General features: G+C 47.7%; 1 protein-coding gene across 2 annotated transcripts; it reads right to left on the minus strand.

The window, feature by feature from the left end:
• Nucleotides 1-380: 380 nt before the first annotated feature.
• On the minus strand, nucleotides 381-3,871 carry LOC109785404 (leucine-rich repeat receptor protein kinase HPCA1). Of its 2 annotated transcripts, none has more exons than XM_020344011.3 (7): nucleotides 3,247-3,871; nucleotides 2,892-3,112; nucleotides 2,313-2,439; nucleotides 2,164-2,229; nucleotides 1,900-2,083; nucleotides 1,515-1,647; nucleotides 381-934 (listed from the first exon to the last, which is right to left on the minus strand). In XM_020344011.3, the coding sequence occupies exons 1-7, from the start codon at nucleotides 3,395-3,397 to the stop codon at nucleotides 686-688; spliced, it is 1,131 nt and encodes a 376-aa protein (XP_020199600.1). In that variant the 5' UTR covers nucleotides 3,398-3,871; the 3' UTR covers nucleotides 381-685. The 2 variants fall into 2 exon arrangements, with proteins under 2 accessions (XP_020199600.1, XP_020199599.1); XM_020344010.4 differs by having other exon boundaries at nucleotides 2,164-2,235; nucleotides 3,247-3,870.
• Nucleotides 3,872-21,630: the final 17,759 nt, after the last annotated feature.

Genomic DNA, 21,630 nt, shown 5'->3' on the forward strand with positions numbered 1-21,630 from the left:
ACTACGAAAACTAGGGGTTGACCAGAGTGGAAAAAATCACCAGGGCATATGACTGAGCCTTCCACCCTTAGTCAGGTATATAATCAAGTTTAACAATTAAGCATGATAATAATGATAAGATATCCATGTTGTCACATGGAAAACCCTGCACCTGCAACTAGCAACACTACAAGAGGGGCTGAGCAAGCGGTAACATAGCTAATCAAAGGTTTTGCTAGGCAGTGAAGGTTAGAGATTGTATCATGGCAATTGGGAGGCTTGAAACAATGTGTCCCTGTCAGGATCTAACCAAGATTAGGAAAGTGCTACATTGTATGAGCAATGCAACCGCTGGCAATTACAGTAGCTGTCAACTAGTAGGAAGTTAATATGGTACCAACTTAGCACAGGAACTCAAATTGATAGTGCTCTCAGGGATTACAACATCAAAACAGCAAATGATCTGAAAATTACATACAATTCGTCGAGTGACAAATATGAGGAAGAAAAAGAAAGATACATACAGATCTATTTCTTCTCACCTACCTTACAGAATATAACAACCATGATAAGCTTAAAAAACAACCATACATGGTAATTCGCTACAATGCAGAGCCTGTACAACTTATCATAAACAACAGCTGCTGGACTCTAAAAAAACAATCATCATGTCATCAAATAACAGACATGCAATCAATCTCTGTCTTTACGATGTAAATAGTTGGCTCCCAAGGGTGATGATGGCGGTTCCGTCGCCCATAATCGTTGTTAGAGACATCTCCGTCTCGAGAATACGGTCTAGTTCAGCCGCAACCAGCCTCATCTTCGGCCGCCTTCTGGAGGATGGGTTCAGACACTGGAAAGCAAGCCCAACAAATTCTTTCATACCTTCTGTCGTGAAACCGCCACCTAACCTTGGGTCAATCAGTTCATTTGAACTGAAATGTGCTTCCAGCTTTCAAAAAGACAACAAAATGCCTGTCAGTGGGATGTTAGGATATACTGTCTAATCAAATGGTGCACAAGCAACATCAATTCTCTTTATAGTTGTTTTGACGACTTTTTTTTATAAAGTTATATCTCAATCAAGGTAGGAAAATAGCATATCAAACGTCAAGGACTACTATTTAACATAAAATGAAGAAGAATTCAAGCAATCTTACTGAATGTGACATATATGTTTTCATCACAGCAAAAGGAGTGAAACTGTTTCTAGACAGATATTTTCTAGCTGTTAGTGAGTTGGCAAAATCTACGCTCCATTGCTTTAGCAAGGCAACATAGTTACATTTTGTCAATGTGCACACAACCTGATCATAGGTTAATCATTGGAACAGTGAATCAAAGATTCCATCCTTTCTCCTAACAAAAAAGGCAGCAGAAGGTTCACAAAATCAATAAATCATAGGTAGTCTGTCAACTTGCTAAAAATCATAGGCTGTCATTTTGCTTGCTGAAGACTTCTTTCAGAGAGGCAGTAAAAATTCATAGCATTTTCTCTAGGCAGCTTACAGCTACATGCCAAAGGAAATTACCCAGTGGGCCAGAGATTCTCTGGATTCTGGAGGTTGCAAGCTAGCAGCTTCTCTTCCAGTAATTAGCTCCAAAAGAAACACTCCAAAGCTGTAGACGTCGCTGCTTTCAGAAAACTGCGCCACCGAGTGTGCTCTAAGAACAAACATGCACAATGCGTTATGAGTCACAAGGATTATTACAGAGAGGATTAGACTGATCATCCCACAATTGAAAGACACAACAACAATACAACTAGATGACATTTTTCCTAAAAATGAAACTGAATGATACATTTCGTGCACAAGCTTTTCGAACATATCAATCTCCAACGGCGACATGGCAGTCTACATATTTGTTGCCTGGTCTGAAAAACAGAAGATAAAAGGATATGGTACTTGAACTTACTCGGGATCCTGGTAGACACTGCTGCTAAACCCATGCGATGACCCGACATCTTCATGTCCTCTAAGTAACCTAAAAAGTCCAGCATCAGCCACCTTCGCAATAAAATTCTCATCGACCAGTACATTGCTCGTCTTGAAGTTCTTGTGGATCAAAGGAGGCATAAGACTATGCAGATGATTCAGACCTGCAAGTCAAACTGCAGTTATACTTGCTATTTTATAAATTCATAACAGAAAAAAAGGCGACATCTCATAGTTGTACTACCTTTAGCTGCACCAATGGCTATTGCTAGCCTCTGTTTGAACTCAAGCCGTGTCATGGAGCCTTTCCCTGAATCTAGCAAAAGGTGTAAGGTTTCAGAAAAGAAAAAAAAAGAAGCCACAATCTAATTTCTGACGATAACCAAATATTACCATATAGATGGCTACAGACATTGCCATTGGGTGAGTACTCAAACACTAGCATTTGTAGACCTCCTTCCTGGCAATAACCAATCAGAGTTACGATGTTCCGATGACATATCTCTGAAAGCCTCCTAACCTGCATAATGCAAGGACGCCAAAGAAGTTAAGAATGCCAAATTTATTAGGCCGCAACAGACGCATTTATTTAGCTGTCCCTGTCTAATTGAGGCAAGTTTTTTTCAATAGCAAACAACAACAATAATGGACAAGAGACAGATCTTCCAAACTTACCCCACAAATAAGTCACTCCACTAAAATGTTCACTATCTGACCATAAATACGGCACAATTTAGGCAATGCCGTTAACTGTCGTATCCAATGTAATTCAAGACACTTAATTCTCAAGTCAGCATCACATAGAACATCAAAACCAGAAACTTCGACACGGTATGACGAAACAGTCAGACATAAAATTCAGGAGACCAGATTTTCTCTGGTCACAAGCATGGCAGAATGGAGGTAAATTATACTGTATCCTTACAAGAACAACAATGTCCCTGCATTTGCAGTTGCATCTAAATAGTTTACCTCGTCGGAAAACTCCAGCCTTGGTGCTCCCATGCGCCTCTTGATGGCCACGACTGAACCATCAAAAAGCAACCCCTTGTACACCAGGCCAAAGCTCCCGGCGCCAACCAAGTTGGCCTCGCTGAAGTTATTGGTCGCCTGCGCCAGCTCCTCGAGAGAGAACTGTCTCGCGCCCTGACGCTCCGGCGCCGAGGAACTTCGCCCCCCCTTGCCCCACTCCACTGATGCCACCAGCAACACACAAACGTCGCGTTAGCAGAGCAGAGCTGGAAAATTTGCCGGAGAAAGAAAGCAGCAGCAGCAGCAGCAGCATTGCCATCCAAGGACGGTGCACGGAACAGCAACCGCAATTCACCTAGGGTGGAAGGATCCGAGGAGCCGGTGTCGGAGGTCCTGTTACGCCGCGCGCGCGCCCGGCACCAGAGCGCGATCACCACGGCCACCAAGACGAGCAAGGCGGCGCCACCGGCGGCAATGCCGACTATGGCGGCGATCGGCAATGACATCCGGATGCCCGTGACATCGAATCAGCAAAGTCGTGGAGGGGGGATTCCCTTTTCCTTCCTTGTGTCGGGGTAAGCAGCAGCAGCGTTGCACTTGAGAAATGGTCAAGCGAAGCAGCGCTCCCAAATCTAAACCCGAAGCGAACACTGGTCCTCACCTACCCCCAAATCGGTGGGTGGTATAGCTCCGGCACGCATGAATGCGGCAGCGATATCTTTCTCCGAATTGGCGCCTCAATTGGGCAATGCAGCTACATATGCACGCATCTAAGCTGTAGGGCTAGGGGCAGGACCAAGAAGAAGGGTGGACCGGGCGTGGGCGATCAATCAAGAAGAAGCAAGAAGGGGAGGAAGAGGGTGATGGATAGGGTGCTAGCTGCGGTGTGTGGTGGTGTAGGGGAGGCGCTGCACATGGCAAATCGTTGGATCCCTCCCTCCATCCCTGCGGCGGCCGCCCCTTTTGTCAAAGGAGAGGGGACGGCCCTCCCTCTTGCGCCATCGCCAGGCTCCCCCCACCCCCACCCCCACCCCATGTGTGTGTGCGCGTGTCGGGGGGCGTGTGCTGTGCGTGACTGTAGGGCCCGGCCGTCCCGCTGTGCGTGTGCTGGTGTAGAGAGAGAAGCTTGCTGCGTTGGAATCTTTCTTTCACCGTCCTCTGCTCTCTCCTACTACATGGACATGGACATGGACATGGGTGGTGCCGTGCGTACGTGGTGCTGATGCATTTCGCCGGGAAGAAGCGGAGAGCGAGCTGAAAAGCATCTCGGGACGAGATGGAGCGGGAGCAAAAAGGGTAAAAGGAGAGAGAGTGCGGTGGTTGGTTCCCACTTTCTAGTACAAGCAAGGAAAGGAGGGGAGTCTGCTTGCTCCGTAGGAGGCCATCTCCAATCGTTTTCATCGAGTATCCCTTCTTTTTAGAAGATTTTCACCGAGTATACCTGGTCATGGGAAACCCCGTCCGGTCGGCCCGGCCTTGTCCACGGACCGAGCCTGGGCCTAAGTTTTGAGCCCGAAGGCTGGGAAGGGACAAGCTTGGGCTTAGAGCAACTCCAATGGGGCGACCCAAACGGACGGCACATTTGTCCGCTTTTTGTCCGTTTGGGTCGGCCGCCCGCCCGGTGTCCGCCCAGTTTTGCATTTGGGTCGGCAAAGCGCCCAACCCACCGACCCATTTCATATCCGCATTCAACTTTTAAATAAAAAAGGCCCGTGGCCGATCATGCCAGCGGCCATGTCTCATGCCGGCATCATGCCAGCGCCGGCATACAATGCCGGCTTCAGAAAAAACCACAGTTCATGCTGGCGCACTCGCCAGCTGGCCGGCACACATGCCATCACACAAAAAATGGTGGGACTTGAGTTCGACCACGCCATCGCGGCTCCCGTGGTCATGCCGGCATACAAAAAGATGGCCCTCGACGCCATAGATCACTCGTCCTCGAACTTGAGCATGTCGGCCTGCATCTTCTCGAACCACGGCCTCTTTCTTGACGACAAGGCGTTGAGATCCACCTTCATGATCTCCACCCCGGTCATCATGCTTGCAAGAGCCACTTCTTTCGCCTTTGTCTTGGCGTTGGCGGCCTCGATCTCTAGCATTTTGGTTTGCTTCTCCGCCTCGAGCTCGAACATCTTGGCTTGCTTCTCCGCGTCAAGATCAAGCCTCCTCCTTTGGATCTCCATGAAAACATCCATTTGCTCCGCCTTGAAACGCCGGCGCTCCTCCTCACTTGAGTCCTTCTTATTCATCATGCCGTCCACGCTTGCGATCAAGGCGTTGGTGGCCGCATCTCGCTTGTCCTCCTTCTTGGAGTTGGTCTTCCCCTGCGGCCGTGCCGGCTCGCCCTCCCCAACATCCTCCACGGCGCCCTTCCCCCCACGTGCCTTGAGCGCGACATATTGTGCCTTGAACCTCTCTTCGTCCTTGATGACCCGATAGCAATGGGAGAGGTTGAAGCACTTGCCATTGTATTGAACCTTGAATGTCTCCACAACTTGAAATGCCTACAAAATGTTTCCATGCAAGCATATGGTCAAGTGATAGCAAAATGAAGACGTAAAAGGATGATCTTGATGGCACAAAAGAGGGCGGCTTGCTTGCTATCATTCCATGTCTTGCACGCCGATGCCGCTCACGGGGCGGGCCTTGACGCTCTCAAGGATGGCACAAAACTTGTTGCACTCTTGTTGGATCACCCTCCACCGCTTGGAAATGGAGACCCACCCACGCGTGCTCACAAATTGGTAAGGTGGAAACTTCTTGCGCTCATGAAACTCGCGGTGCACACGAGTCCAAAAGGTTGAATGCTTTTGCTCGGCGCCTGTCTTTGGGTCTTGTCCAATGTCTCGCCAACACTCGCAAAGAAGCTTGTACTCGGCAGCTGTGTACGCCTTCGTGCGCTTGCTCTTGCGCTTCGGCTTAGGACCGGTTTGGTTGGCGAGCTCGTCCTTGAACAAAGGCTCCACTTCAATGTCGCACTCGTCCTCTTCCTCTAGCCCATAGTCCTCCGGGAACTCGTGGTCGAGAGGGAAGCCGTCCAGATCGATGCCGACCTGATCACGCATGAAGGCCGCCTGATCGGGATCATAGCCAGCGGCCGGCGTGAACGCCCCGCGGCCGTCCTGGCTTTGTGTCTCGTCGGGATCGTAGCCAGCGCCCGGCGCACCACCCTCGAAGATGAGGTTTTGCATGTAGTCCTCGTCGACGGCGGACGGCATTTCCTCGAACAGGTTAAGGGCGTCCGGGAGCACGCCGGCTGGCGTCTGTCGCGCGCATTTCCTCGTGCCGCCGGACGACGAGCCATCGACCACCGGGGTGGCGCTGAGGCCGATGGGTGCGGGCGCGGGCGTGGAAGGCGCGACCACGCTCATGTCGGGTGAGCACTCCCCGGAGAGGCGGGAGGCCTGTGGGTAGACGTGGAAGTCGGGGACCGGGTTGCAAGCCGACGCGCGGGGTGAGTCGGGCAGCACCATCCGAGGAAATGCCGACGAGCCGGTGCTAGCCGCGGCGACGGCGGCTTGGAGGACGTTGTGCTGGCTAGGGTTTACCCCTATCATGTAGAGCGCCTCCCTCGTTGCCGCGGCGACGCGAGCGTTGGTGAACTCCTGCTGCGCGGCGACCTAATCCCTCGCGTCCGCGGCGTGCCTCCGGCCCTTCCTCTTGGCCGACTCCCTTGCCCGCTGTTCGGGCGTCAGCGCCTTCTTCGGCTTGGTCGCCGCGACGGTCTTGCGTGGGGCACGACGCTTGCCTTTCCCAGAGGGGGCGACGGCGCCGGACGAGGCGAGGGAGGCGAGGCCGGCAGCGGCGTCGAGGTCGAGGTCGATGGCGTCCTCCATGGCTGGTTGGGGGCGGGGGCGTGCGCGGGCGGGAGCGTTTTTGGGGAAAATGGGGGGAATGTTGGTGGCTGCCACCGACCGGCGGGCCCGAGGAGACGAGTAGGCGCGCGCGCGTCTGTCTCGTGTCCGCGCCGACGCAAATCCGGCTCAAAATTGGGCCTGGAATGGGTCGCCCGCGGACGAAAAACGGACGCGGGCGGACGAAATGGGTCGCCCCATTGGAGTTGCTGTTAGCATATGTGTGTTTTAAGGAAGAGGCCCGACCGGATTTTCCACTGATGGGCCGGGCTTGGGCCTAAAATCTAGGCCCAAAGGCCGGCCCAGGCCCGAGCCTAGGTTTTCTGTTGCGGGCTTTTTTAGGCCCGACCCGACTTCTGGCTAGGTATATCACCGAGTGATCGGGTAGGATGAGCTTTGCTACATCTACGGGTCATTACTTTCGGAAAGGGGGTTACGGGTTGACAGGGTTGAGTTAAAATCAAGGAGTGAGTCAGTCAAAATCTAGAGGGGGAGAATTAAGAGGACACATCACCCGATAAAATTAGTCCGTAGCAGTTTCTGTAAGTGTAAGATTTTTGTACCCCAGTGACCCTTCCTGACATCTTTCTCTCGAGGGCAGCGCTACACAACGGTCTCGACGCATAGCCACCCGATCTATTCGTGCGTGGCCATTGGATTTGGCCCTTCCCCGCATCGTCTTCTTCCCTCGCACTTCTCGCTAGAAAAACAAGGGGATGCACACCATCTGAAGGAAATATGCCCTAGAGGCAATAATATAGTTATTATTTATTTCCTTATATCATGATAAATGTTTATTATTCATGCTAGAATTGTATTAACCGGAAACATAATACTTGTGTGAATACATAGACAAACAGAGTGTCACTAGTATGCCTCTACTTGACTAGCTGGTTGATCAAAGATGGTTATGTTTCCTAGCCATTGACATGAGTTGTCATTTGATTAACGGGATCACATCATTAGGAGAATGATGTGATTGACTTGACCCATTCCGTTAGCTTAGCACACGATCGTTTAGTATTCTGCTATTGCTTTCTTCATGACTTATACATGTTCCTATGACTATGAGATTATGCAACTCCCGTTTACCGGAGGAACACTTTGTGTGCTACCAAACATCACAACGTAACTGGGTGATTATAAAGGTGCTCTACCAGTGTCTCCGAAGGTACTTGTTGGGTTGGCGTATTTCGAGATTAGGATTTGTCACTCCGATTGTCGAAGAGGTATCTCTGGGCCCACTCGGTAATGCACATCACTTAAGCCTTGCAAGCATTGCAACTAATGAGTTAGTTGCGGGATGATGTATTACAGAACGAGTAAAGAGACTTGCCGGTAACAAGATTGAACTAGGTATTGAGATACCGACGATCGAATCTCGGGCAAGTAACATACCGATGACAAAGGGAACAACGTATGTTGTTATGCGGTCTGACCGATAAAGATCTTCGTAGAATATGTGGGAGCCAATATGAGCATCCAGATTCCGCTATTGGTTATTGACCGGAGACGTGTCTCGGTCATGTCTACATAGTTCTCGAACCCGTAGGGTCCGCACGCTTAAAGTTTCGATGACAGTTATATTATGAGTTTATATTTTTTGATGTACCGAAGGTTGTTCGGAGTCCCGAATGTGATCACGGACATAACGAGGAGTCTCAAAATGGTCGAGCCATGAAGATTGATATATTGGACGACTATATTCGGACACCGGAATGGTTCCGGGGGTTATCGGATATATATCGGAGTACCGGGGGGGTTACCGGAACCCTCCCGGGGAATTAATGGGCCTATATGGGCCTTAGTGGAGAAGAGGAGGGGCGGCCAGGGCAGGCCGCACGCCCCCTCCCCCTCTAGTCCGAATTGGACAAGGAGGGGGGCGGCGCCCCCCTTTCCTTCTTCTCCTCCTCCTCTTTCCCCCCTTCTCCTAATCCAACAAGGAAGGGAGGGAGTCCTACTCCCGGTGGGAGTAGGACTCCTCCTGGCGCGCCCCTCTCCTGGCCGGCCGCCTCTCCCCCCTTGCTCCTTTATATACGGGAGCAGGGGGCACCCCAAAGACACAACAATTGATCTGTTGATATTTTAGCCGTGTGCGGTGCCCCCCTCCACCATAGTCCACCTCGATAATACTGTAGCGGTGCTTAGGCGAAGCCCTGCGTCGGTAGAACATCATCATCGTCACCACGCCGTCGTGCTGACGAAACTCTCCCTCAACACTCGGCCGGATCGGAGTTCGAGGGACGTCATCGGGCTGAACGTGTGCTGAACTCGGAGGTGCCGTGCGTTCGGTACTTGATCGGTCGGATCATGAAGACGTACGACTACATCAATCGCGTTGTGCTAACGCTTCCGCTTTCGGTCTACGAGGGTACGTGGACAATACTCTCCCCTCTCTTTGCTATGCATCACCATGATCTTGCGTGTGCGCAGGAATTTTTTTGAAATTACTACGTTCCCCAACAGTGGCATCCGAGCCAGGTTTTATGCGTAGATGTCATATGCACGAGTAGAACACAAGTGAGTTGTGGGAGATATAAGTCATACTTCTTACCAGCATGTCATACTTTGCTTCGGCGGTATTGTTGGATGAAGCGGCCCGGACCGACATTACGCGTACGCTTACGCGAGACTGGTTCTACCGACGTACTTTGCACACAGGTGGCTGGCGGGTGTCAGTTTCTCCAACTTTAGTTGAACCGAGTGTGGCTACGCCCGGTCCTTGCGAAGGTTAAAACAGCACCAACTTGACAAACTATCGTTGTGGTTTTGATGCGTAGGTAAGAACGGTTCTTGCTAAGCCCGTAACAGCCACGTAAAATTTGCAACAACAAAGTAGAGGACGTCTAACTTGTTCTTGCAGGGCATGTTGTGATGTGATATGGTCAAGGCATGATGCTAAATTTTATTGTATGAGATGATCATGTTTTGTAACCGAGTTATCGGCAACTGGCAGGAGCCATATGGTTGTCGCTTTATTGTATGCAATGCAATCGCCCTGTAATGCTTTACTTTATCACTAAGCGGTAGCGATAGTCGTAGAAGCATAAGATTGGAGAGACGACAACGATGCTACGATGGAGATCAAGGTGTCGCGCCGGTGACGATGGTGATCATGACGGTGCTTCGAAGATGGAGATCACAAGCACAAGATGATGATGGCCATATCATATCACTTATATTGATTGCATGTGATGTTTATCATTTATGCATCTTATCTTGCTTTGATTGACGGTAGCATTATAAGATGATCCCTCACTAAATTATCAAGGTATAAGTGTTCTCCCTGAGTATGCACCGTTGCGAAAGTTCTTCGTGCTGAGACACCACGTGATGATCGGGTGTGATAGGCTCTACGTTCAAATACAACGGGTGCAAAACAGTTGCACACGCGGAATACTCAGGTTAAACTTGACGAGCCTAGCATATAACAGATATGGCCTCGGAACACTAAGACCGAAAGGTCGAGCGTGAATCATATAGTAGATATGATCAACATAGTGATGTTCACCATTGAAACTACTCCATCTCACGTGATGATCGGACATGGTTTAGTTGATTTGGATCACATGATCACTTAGAGGATTAGAGGGATGTCTATCTAAGTGGGAGTTCTTAAGTAATATGATTAATTGAACTTAAATTTATCATGAACTTAGTACCTGATAGTATTTTGCTTGTCTATGTTGATTGTAGATAGATGGCCCGTGCTGTTGTTCCGTTGAATTTTAATGCGTTCCTTGAGAAAGCAAAGTTGAAAGATGATGGTAGCAATTACACGGACTGGGTCCGTAACTTGAGGATTATCCTCATTGCTGCATAGAAGAATTACGTCCTGGAAGCACCGTTGGGTGCCAGACCTGCTGCAGGAGCAACACCAGATGTTATGAACGTGTGGCAGAGCAAAGCTGATGACTACTCGATAGTTCAGTGTGCCATGCTTTACGGCTTAGAACCGGGTCTTCAACGATGTTTTGAACGTCATGGAGCATATGAGATGTTCCAGGAGTTGAAGTTAATATTTCAAGCAAATGCCCGGATTGAGAGATATGAAGTCTCCAATAAGTTCTACAGCTGCAAGATGGAGGAAAATAGTTCTGTCAGTGAGCATATACTCAAAATGTCTGGGTATAACAATCACTTGATTCAACTGGGAGTTAATCTTCCGGATGATAGCGTCATTGACAGCATTCTTCAATCACTACCACCAAGCTACAAGAGCTTCGTGATGAACTATAACATGCAAGGGATGGATAAGACGATTCCCGAGCTCTTCGCAATGCTAAAGGCTGCGGAGGTAGAAATAAAAAAGGAGCATCAAGTGTTGATGGTCAATAAGACCACCAGTTTTTAAGAAAAAGGGCAAAGGGAAGAAGAAGGGGAACTTCAGGAAGAACAACAAGCAAGTTGCTGCTCAGGAGAAGAAACCCAAGTCTGGACCTAAGCCTGAGACTGAGTGCTTCTACTGCAAGTAGACTGGTCACTGGAAGCGTAACTGCCCCAAGTATTTGGCGGATAAGAAGGATGGCAAGGTGAACAAAGGTATATGTGATATACATGTTATTGATGTGTACCTTACTAATGCTCGCAGTAGCACCTGGGTATTTGATACTGGTTCTGTTGCTAATATTTGCAACTCGAAACAGGGACTACGGATTAAGCGAAGATTGGCTAAGGATGAGGTGACGATGTGCGTGGGAAATAGTTCCAAAGTCAATGTGATCGCGGTCGGCATGCTACCTCTACATCTACCTTCGGGATTAGTTTTAGACCTGAATAGTTGTTATTTGGTGACAGCGTTGAGCATGAACATTATATCTGGATCTTGTTTGATGCGAGACAGTTATTCATTTAAATCAGAGAATAATGGTTGTTCTATTTATATGAGTAATATCTTTTATGGTCATGCACCCTTGAAGAGTGGTCTATTTTTGTTGAATCTCGATAGTAGTGATACACATATTCATAATATTGAAGCCAAAAGATGCAGAGTTGATAATGATAGTGCAACTTATTTGTGGCACTGCCGTTTAGGTCATATCGGTGTAAAGCGCATGAAGAAACTCCATACTGATGGACTTTTGGAACCACTTGATTATGAATCACTTGGTACTTGCGAACCGTGCCTCATGGGCAAGATGCTAAAACGCCGTTCTAGGGAACAATGGAGTGAGCAACAGATTTGTTGGAAATCATACATACAGATGTATGTGGTCCGATGAATATTGAGGCTCGAGGCGGATATCGTTATTTTCTCACCTTCACAGATGATTTGAGCAGATATGGGTATATCTACTTAATGAAACATAAGTCTGAAACATTTTAAAAGTTCAAGGAATTTCAGAGTGAAGTTGAAAATCATCGTAACAAGAAAATGAAGTTTCTGCGATCTGATCGTGGAGGAGAATATTTGAGTTACGAGTTTGGTCTTCATTTGAAAAAATGCGGAATAGTTTCGCAACTCACGCCACCCGGAACACCACAGCGTAATGGTGTGTCCGAACGTCGTAATCGTACTTTACTTGATATGGTGCGATCTATGATGTCTCTTACTGATTTACCGCTATCGTTTTGGGGTTATGCTTTAGAGACGGCTGCATTCATGTTAAATAGGACACCATCGAAATCCATTGAGACGACGCCTTATGAACTGTGGTTTGGCAAGAAATCAAAGTTGCCGTTTCTTAAAGTTTGGGGCTGCGATGCTTATGTGAAAAAGCTTCAACCTGATAAGCTCGAACCCAACTCGGAAAAATGTGTCTTCATAGGATACCCAAAAGAGACTGTTGGGTACACCTTCTATCACAGATCCGAAGGCAAGACTTTTGTTGCTAAATTTGGAATCTTTCTAGAGAAGGAGTTTCTCTCGAAAGAAGTGAGTGGGAGGAAAGTAGAACTTGATGAGGTAACTGTACTTGCTCCCTTATTGGAAAGTAGTTCATCACAGAAACCGGTTTCTGCGACACCTACACCAATTAGTGAGGAAGTTAATGATGATGATCATGAAACTTCAGATCAAGTTGTAACTGAACCTCATAGGTCAACCAGAGTAAGATCCGCACCAGAGTGGTACAGTAATCCTGTTCTGGAAGTTATGTTGCTAGACCATGACGAACCTACGAACTATGAAGAAGCGATGGTGAGCCCAGATTCTGCAAAGTGGCTTGAGTCCATGAAATCTGAGATGGGATCCATGTATGAGAACAAAGTGTGGACTTTGGTTGACTTGCCCGATGATCGGCAAGCCATTGAGAATAAATGGATCTTCAAGAAGAAGACTGACGCTGACGGTAATGTTACTGTCTATAAAGCTCAACTTGTTGCGAAAGGTTTTCAACAAGTTCTAGGGATTGACTACGATGAGACCTTCTCACCCGTAGCGATACTTAAGTCTGTCCGAATCATGTTAGCAATTGCCGCATTTTATGATTATGAAATTTGGCAAATGGATGTAAAAACTGCATTCCTGAATGGATTTCTGGAAGAAGAGTTGTATATGATGCAACCGAAAGGTTTTGTCGATCCAAAGGGAGCTAACAAAGTGTGCAAGCTCCAGCGATCCATTTATGGACTGGTGCAAGCCTCTCGGAGTTGGAATAAACGCTTTGATAGTGTGATCAAAGCATTTGGTTTTATACAGACTTTTGGAGAAGCTTGTATTTACAAGAAAGTGAGTGGGAGCTCTGTAGCATTTCTGATATTATATGTGGATGACATATTGCTGATTGGAAATGATATAGAATTTCTGGATAGCATAAAGGGATACTTGAATAAAAGTTTTTCGATGAAAGACCTCGGTGAAGCTGCTTATATATTGGGCATCAAGATCTATAGAGATAGATCAAGACGCTTAATTGGACTTTCACAAAGCACATACCTTGAGAAAGTTTTGAAGAAGTTCAAAATGGATCAAGCAAAGAAAGGGTTCTTGCTTGTGTTATAAGGTGTGAAGTTTAGTAAGACTCAATGCCCGACCACTGCAGAAGATAGAGACAAGATGAAAGATGTTCCCTATGCTTCATCTATAGGCTCTATCATGTATGCAATGCTGTGTACCAGACCTGATGTGTGCCTTGCTATAAGTTTAGCAGGGAGGTACCAAAGTAATCCAGGAGTGGATCACTGGACATCGGTCAAGAACATCCTGAAATACCTGAAAAGGACTAAGGATATGTTTATCGTTTATGGAGGTGACAAAGAGCTCATCGTAAATGGTTACGTTGATGCAAGCTTTGACACTAACTCGGACGATTCTAAATCGCAAACCGGATACGTGTTTACATTGAACGGTGGAGCTGTCAGTTGGTGCAATTCTAAACAAAGCGTCGTGGCGGGATCTACGTGTGAAGCGGAGTACATAGCTGCTTCGGAAGCAGCAAATGAAGGAGTCTGGATGAAGGAGTTCATATCCAATCTAGGTGTCATACCTAGTGCATCGGGTCCAAAGAAAATCTTTTGTGACAATACTGGTGCAATTGCCTTGGCAAAGGAATCCAGATTTCACAAGAGAACCAAGCACATCAAGAGACGCTTCAATTCCATCCGGGATTTAGTCCAGGTGGGAGACATAGAAATTTGCAAGATACATACGGATCTGAATGTTGCAGACCCGTTGACTAAGCCTCTTCCACGAGCAAAACATGATTAGCACCAAGGCTCCATGGGTGTTAGAATCATTACAATGTAATCTAGATTATTGACTCTAGTGCAAGTGGGAGACTGAAGGAAATATGCCCTAGAGGCAATAATAAAGTTATTATTTATTTCCTTATATCATGATAAATGTTTATTATTCATGCTAGAATTGTATTAACCAGAAACATAATACTTGTGTGAATACATAGACAACAGAGTGTCACTAGTATGCCTCTACTTGACTAGCTCGTTGATCAAAGATGGTTATGTTTCCTAGCCATTCACATGAGTTGTCATTTGATTAACGGGATCACATCATTAGGAGAATGATGTGATTGACTTGACCCATTCCGTTAGCTTAGCACACGATCGTTTAGTATTCTGCTATTGCTTTCTCCATGACTTATACATGTTCCTATGACTATGAGATTATGCAACTCCCGTTTACCGGAGGAACACTTTGTGTGCTACCAAACGTCACAACGTAACTGGGTGATTATAAAGGTGCTCTACAGGTGTCTCCGAAGGTACTTGTTGGGCTGGCGTATTCGAGATTAGGATTTGTCACTCCGATTGTCGGAGAGGTATCTCTGGGCCCACTCGGTAATGCACATCACTTAAGCCTTGCAAGCATTGCAACTAATGAGTTAGTTGCGGGATGATGTATTACAGAACGAGTAAAGAGACTTGCCGTTAACAAGATTGAACTAGGTATTGAGATACCGACGATCGAATCTCGGGCAAGTAACATACCGATGACAAAGGGAACAACGTATGTTGTTATGCGGCCTGACCGATAAAGATCTTCATAGAATATGTGGGAGCCAATATGAGCATCCAGGTTCCGCTATTGGTTATTGACCGGAGACGTGTGTCGGTCATGTCTACATAGTTCTCGAACCCGTAGGGTCCGCACGCTTAAAGTTTCAATGACAGTTATATTATGAGTTTATATTTTTTGATGTACCGAAGGTTGTTCGGAGTCCCGGATGTGATCACGGACATAACGAGGAGTCTCCAAATGGTCGAGACATGAAGATTGATATATTGGACGAGTATATTCGGACACCAGAATGGTTCCGGGGGTTATCGGATATATACCGGAGTACCGGGGGGTTACCGGAACCCCCCCCCCCGGGGGGAATTAATGGGCCTTAGTGGAGAAGAGGAGGGGCGGCCAGGGCAGGCCGCACGCCCCCTCCCCCTCTAGTCCGAATTGGACAAGGAGGGGGGGCGGCGCCCCCCTTTCCTTCTTCTCCTCCTCCTCTTTCCCCCCTTCTCCTAATCCAACAAGGAAGGGAGGGAGTCCTACTCCCGATGGGAGTAGGACTCCTCCTGGCGCGCCCCTCTCCTGGCCTGCCGCCTCTCCCCCCTTGCTCCTTTATATACGGGAGCAGGGGGCACCCCAAAGACACAACAATTGATCTGTTGATCTTTTAGCCGTGTGCGGTGCCCCCTCCACCATAGTCCACCTCGATAATACTGTAGCGGTGCTTAGGCGAAGCCCTGCGTCGGTAGAACATCATCATCGTCACCACGCCGTCGTGCTGACAAAACTCTCCCTCAACACTCGGCTGGATCGGAGTTCGAGGGACGTCATCGGGCTGAACGTGTGCTGAACTCGGAGTTGTCGTGCGTTCGGTACTTGATCGGTCGGATCGTGAAGACGTACGACTACATCAACCGCGTTGTGCTAACGCTTCTGCTTTCGGTCTACGAGGGTACGTGGACAACACTCTCCCCTCTCGTTGCTATGCATCACCATGATCTTGCGTGTGCATAGGATTTTTTTTTGAAATTACCACGTTCCCCAACACCACCCCCCCCTCGCCACTGTTGTGGCCGTGCCCGATGAGCTCCAATGAGGTCCTTCCCCGTGGCCGCCGGGATTGCACCACGACTGCTATTGACTCCAAGCGTGATTCACCGTGAATGCAGCTCTAAAAACAGCCAAATCCAGCGGGTGATCGCCATGATTGCAACATCCCCAGCGTAAACCCCCTCCGGCTCGTCGCGATCGTCGGCTTGCACCGTCGTGTCCAACAAAAAAACAAAAAAAAGCAACAAATCCTCAGTGGTCGATTGAAGCAAAAACACTAGCAGGTTCGAGCAAAAAAGGATATCGGTTCCATAAAAAAACTCCAGAGGGAGAACTTCGGTGGTTGATTTGTAGCAAAAAAGATTGCTAGTCCCAGGAAAAGTACACTTGTTCCAGCAAAAATACTCAGCAGGGAGACTCTAGAGGTTCAATTGTAGCAAACAAAAAAGCTTGTTCCAACAAAAAACGTGTCGGCAGCGAGGGTGCACTCGGTTCCAGTACATCGCGTGGCTGATTGCAGCAACTACTGATGTTGGTTCTAGCAAAATGGTTAGCCGATTGCAGCATAGGTTGCCATCGGTTTCAACGCAAAACGTCATGGCAGTCGTCTGTCTCCACAAAATAGCCCCCTCACAGGGCGTAGTAGTGGGGGTGTCGGTTCCAGCTTTGGGTAGGCCCGAGAACACCGCACCTCCCTCTCGCTAACGGTCATGCTCTGCGCACTTCCGCAACTTTGTGTGTGCCCTTTCCTAGCAAATTTTTGCGTATCATTCCATCATAAGTATTGCATTGCAATCATATTTATTAAGTAATTATTTGAATATTCTACTTCTCTCTTTTTTGTTTCTATTTTGAAACGGTTGTTGGGGAACGCAGTAATTTCAAAAAAAATCCTACGCACACGCAAGATCCATCTCGGTGATGCATAGCAACGAGAGGGGAGAGTGTTGTTCACGTACCCTCGTAGACCGAAAGCGGAAGCGTTATGACAACGCGGTTGATGTAGTCGTACGTCTTCATGATCCGACCGATCCTAGTACTGAAAGTACGGCACCTCCGCGATCTGCACACGTTCAGCTCGGTGATATCCCACGAACTCTAGATCCAGCTGAGGTCGAGGGAGAGTTTCGTCAGCACGACGGCGTGATGACGGTGATGATGAAGTTGCCGCCGCAGGGCTTCGCCTAAGCACTACAACGATATGACCGAGGTGGAAATCTGTGGAGGGGGGCGTCGCACACGGCTAAACAATCAACTTGTGTGTCTATGGGGTGCCCCCTTCCCCCGTATATAAAGGAGTGGAGGAGGGGAGGGCCGGCCCTCTCATGGCGCGCCCCAAGGGGTGAGTCCTACTCCCGGTGGGAGTAGGATTCCCCCTTTCCCTAGTTGGAGTAGGAGAAGAAGGAAGAGGGAGAGGGAGAGAAGGAAAGGGGGCCTGCCCCCCTCCCAATTCGGATTGGGCTTGGGGGGGCGCCCCCACCTTGGCCACCTCCTCCTCTCTCCCACTAAAGCCCATTAAGGCCCAATGACTCCCCGGGGGGTTCCGGTAACCCCCCGTCCGGTAAATGCCCGAACTCACTCGGAACCATTCTAATGTCCAAACATAGCCTTCCAATATATCGATCTTTATGTCCCGACCATTTCGAGACTCCTCGTCATGTCCGTGATCACATCCGGGACTCAGAACAACCTTCGGTACATCAAAACACATAAACTCATAATACCGATCGTCATCGAACGTTAAGCGTGCGGACCCTAAGGGTTCGAGAACTATGTAGACATGACCGAGACTCATCTCCGGTCAATAACCAATAGCGGAACCTAGATGCTCATATTGGCTCCCACATATTCTACGAAGATTTTTATCGGTCAAACCGCATAACAACATACGTTGTTCCCTTTGTCATCGGTATGTTACTTACCCGAGATTCGATCGTCGGTATCATCATACCTAGTTCAATCTCGTTACCGACAAGTCTCTTTACTCGTTCCGTAATACATCATCCCGCAACTAACTCATTAGTCAAATTGCTTGCAAGGCTTATAGTGATGTGCATTACCTAGAGGGCCCAGAGATACCTCTCCTATACACGGAGTGACAAATCCTAATCTCGATCTATGCCAACGCAACAAACACCTTCGGAGACACCTGTAGAGCATCTTTATAATCACCCAGTTACGTTGTGACGTTCGATAGCACACAAGGTGTTCCTCCGGTATTCAGGAGTTGCATAATCGCATAGTCTGAGGAACATGTATAAGTCATGAAGAAAGCAGTAGCAATGAAACTGAAACGATCATAATGCTAATCTAGCGAACGGGTCTTGTCCATCACATCATTCTCTAATGATGTGATCCCGTTCATCAAATGACAACACATGTCTATGGCTAGGAAACTTAACCATCTTTGATTAACGAGCTAGTCAAGTAGAGGCATACTAGGGACACTCTGTTTGTCTATGTATTCACACATGTACTAAGTTTCCGGTTAATACAATTCTAGCATGAATAATAAACATTTATCATGAAATAAGGAAATAAATAATAACTTTATTATTGCATCTAGGGCGTATTTCCTTCAACGGTCACCAGGGGAAGGCTCCCCACCTGTATATATTTTAAATTGTTGATGCCCCGAGTACACAAGAAAGGGATCACGCAATGCGTGAAGACATTAAGTTAGGCCACAAGCTGGCCTGCTCCATTTTTTGGCTATCTTTAAGCCTAAGAGACCATAAAGTTAAATTGTTAACAATCGCTCTAACAGAGGCCTAAATAGGGATGTCCATGTTTTGAAAAACCTTCTGGTTTTGTGCATCCCAAATATTCCAAAGGATTATTAGGATGATGAACTCATTGATCGTGGATGGCAGCCGAGTAGGCATGCAAGAGGCCCGAATGTTGGAGATTGGGTTAAACCTCGGGCGAACGGCCAGTTCCCGCCAAATTCTTCGGCTATCAGGGCAAGAGAGGAACAAGTGTTGCAAGTCTTCCTTTGGGTGGTTGCATCACGGGCATGACTAGTCGATGAGAGTTGTGGTGAAGATTTGCTCACGCGTTTATGCGGTCCGAGTAGAGCAGACATCCAAACACAATAACTTTCTTGGGCACACGTGATTCCCAAATGGCCAGCAGGTGGGTGTCCATGCCCTGCGGGGATAGCATTTGGTAGAAACCTTTGGTGGTGAACGGCGAGCCGTTGAGCAGAGCTTGAGCATCCGGTGTTGTCATCAGCGAGTGGCCCTACAACAGAACACGAGAGAGAGGGAGCAATTATTGCGGAGCAGTTAAGGTTACCCAATTATGAAGACTAGTTGCAATTCCACGCTGCAAAATATCTATAACCAAGGCATTTGGGTGGGTGCAATGGGTGAACAGGGTCGGGAAAACCAGAGCAAGCGGCTCAGGTTTAACCCATTGATCTAGCCAAAAGAAAGTAGCTTTGCCATTACCAACCTCACATTGAGAAATGTATCTTAAGCAGTCTAAGTGTTTGTGGATAGCTTTTGCCAGGAAGGAGTTATTGATGGCTAACCCTATGTGAGGTGGAGAGTGAGTGGAGATCTAGTCCTTCCATGGCAAATTTGTGGAGTGGAGAAACTTATAAGAAAATTTTAACATGACGCAAAACAAATTGTACATGGATCTTAACCCCAAGCCCACCTGTACCCTTAGGAGTGTACACTTTGTCCGACACAACCAAGCATTCTCCCAAACAAGTGTCATCATTGGACCAAAAAAACTTCCTCCTCTTCTTGTCAATAGCATGAATGACATGCAAGGCGAGGGACAAACACAACATCAAGTAGGTGGGGATGTTATCCAAGACAACAGAGAGAAGACCTAGCCTGCCTCTCTGAGAGAGTAGGAAGGCAGCCCAACCTGGAAGGTAAATGTAACAATGTTCTATGACAGGTTGGAAAGCAGTTGGAGGTGATTTGTAAAGGGAAAGGGGGAGCCCTAGGTAAGTTTGTGGGAAAGTGGAGGTGGTGGTACCCATATCTGACGCTGCAACAGTAGCAGCGAGTCATCTAAGTTGAGAGGGGTGATAGTTGTTTTGTCGAAGTTAATTATCAGCCATGTTGCAAAGACAAAGTTGTCAAGGATTGTACGGAGATTTTTCGCAGCAAGAGGGGTAGCCTTGATGACAATTAGCGTGTCATCAGCATACTGCAAGATGGGACAGGGGAGCTGTTTGGCTAGGGGGTGTTGAAGGAGCAAGTTGTTGCAGGCTTAGATGATGATTTGTTGTAGTAGATTTGCTTCGATTATGAAAAGGTAAGGGGAAAGAGGGTCACCTTGTCAAAATCAATTTCTACACTTAATCCATGGCCAAGGGACACCGATAAGCAGGACTGTTATGGTCCCAAATGAGAGGAGTTATTCAATCCAACCACAGCAACGATTAGGGAAGCCTAGAGTTTGAGAAGTTTTAGGAGAGAAATCCGACAAACAGAGTCAAAAGCTTTCCTGGAATAATTTTTTATGATAAGGGTGGGAGCTTTTTTCGAGCACAATAATGCAGAATATCGGTCGCGTAAATGAAATTTTCTGAGATAGATCCGCCGGAGAGAAACCCGTTTGATCTACGTGGACCAACAGAGGAATAAGAGGTTTCAGACAGTTAGTGAGGAGCTTTCCAATAGCCTTGGTGGGGTAATTTTAAAGAGATACGGGCATGAAAGCGGTAAGGGAGTCTGCACCATTGTGTTTAGGAAGTAGGATGATCACAATGCGATTAAGGCACGATGGATCCATGTTAAAACAGTGGAACTCGTTGAAAAGATAGAAAATCGCTTCCTTTGATCATGGGTCAGAATTTAGCCATCACCGTAACCGTCCAAGACAGGGCTAGCATTTGGTTTCATGGAGATGAAAGCATCAAAAATTTCCCGATGCGTGAACAGTGAGTCCAGGTGCCCAGGCTTTGTCACATGAGTTTGATATAGGGCGTTGGGATTACAATTCTAAGTAGGAGAGAAAGGCTTCCCGAGTAGGTCGATAAAGCATGTTGATTTTTAGAAAAGGAGGATGACCCCCGGCCTATGCATCTGGGAGATGCATACGGCCACTTTATTGATTATTCTCGAGGACCGTACAAAGTATTACAACAATGTGCCTGAATCCATCATTTTGGCAACATATGCCGTTACTCCTATCCAATATGATGAAGGGGTGCTAGCTGGGCCACTACCCAAACCACTCACCTAAGCCTAACATCAAAAGCCGGAAGCCGAAACTCATTCGGAAGCCCCAGCCGAGCCACATACCGGGTCTAGGGCACAATCCGGTCAGACACACTCGTGTGTCGTCGCCGCCATCTTCCACGGGTCTTCAGATCATATTGAGGCTTCTACCTTGTCTGGCCACTCTGCCATCGACGTCACCATGACGCCAGATAACAACCTCCTCCTGCGCGAGTCCATCT

This window comes from Aegilops tauschii, chromosome 1, assembly GCF_002575655.3.
Source record: "Aegilops tauschii subsp. strangulata cultivar AL8/78 chromosome 1, Aet v6.0, whole genome shotgun sequence".
NCBI classification, from domain to species: domain Eukaryota; kingdom Viridiplantae; phylum Streptophyta; class Magnoliopsida; order Poales; family Poaceae; genus Aegilops; species Aegilops tauschii.

Bases quoted from the DNA above. Each gene is read 5' to 3' on its own strand.
- LOC109785404 (XM_020344010.4), bottom strand. From the start codon at position 3,397: ATGTCATTGCCGATCGCCGCCATAGTCGGCATTGCCGCCGGTGGCGCC. The intron at 3,113-3,246 runs GTGAATTGCGGT...TGGTGGCATCAG, and splicing joins CTCGGATCCTTCCACCCTAG to TGGAGTGGGGCAAGGGGGGG. The intron at 1,648-1,899 runs GTAAGTTCAAGT...GTTTGTTCTTAG, and splicing joins AGTGTCTACCAGGATCCCGA to AGCACACTCGGTGGCGCAGT.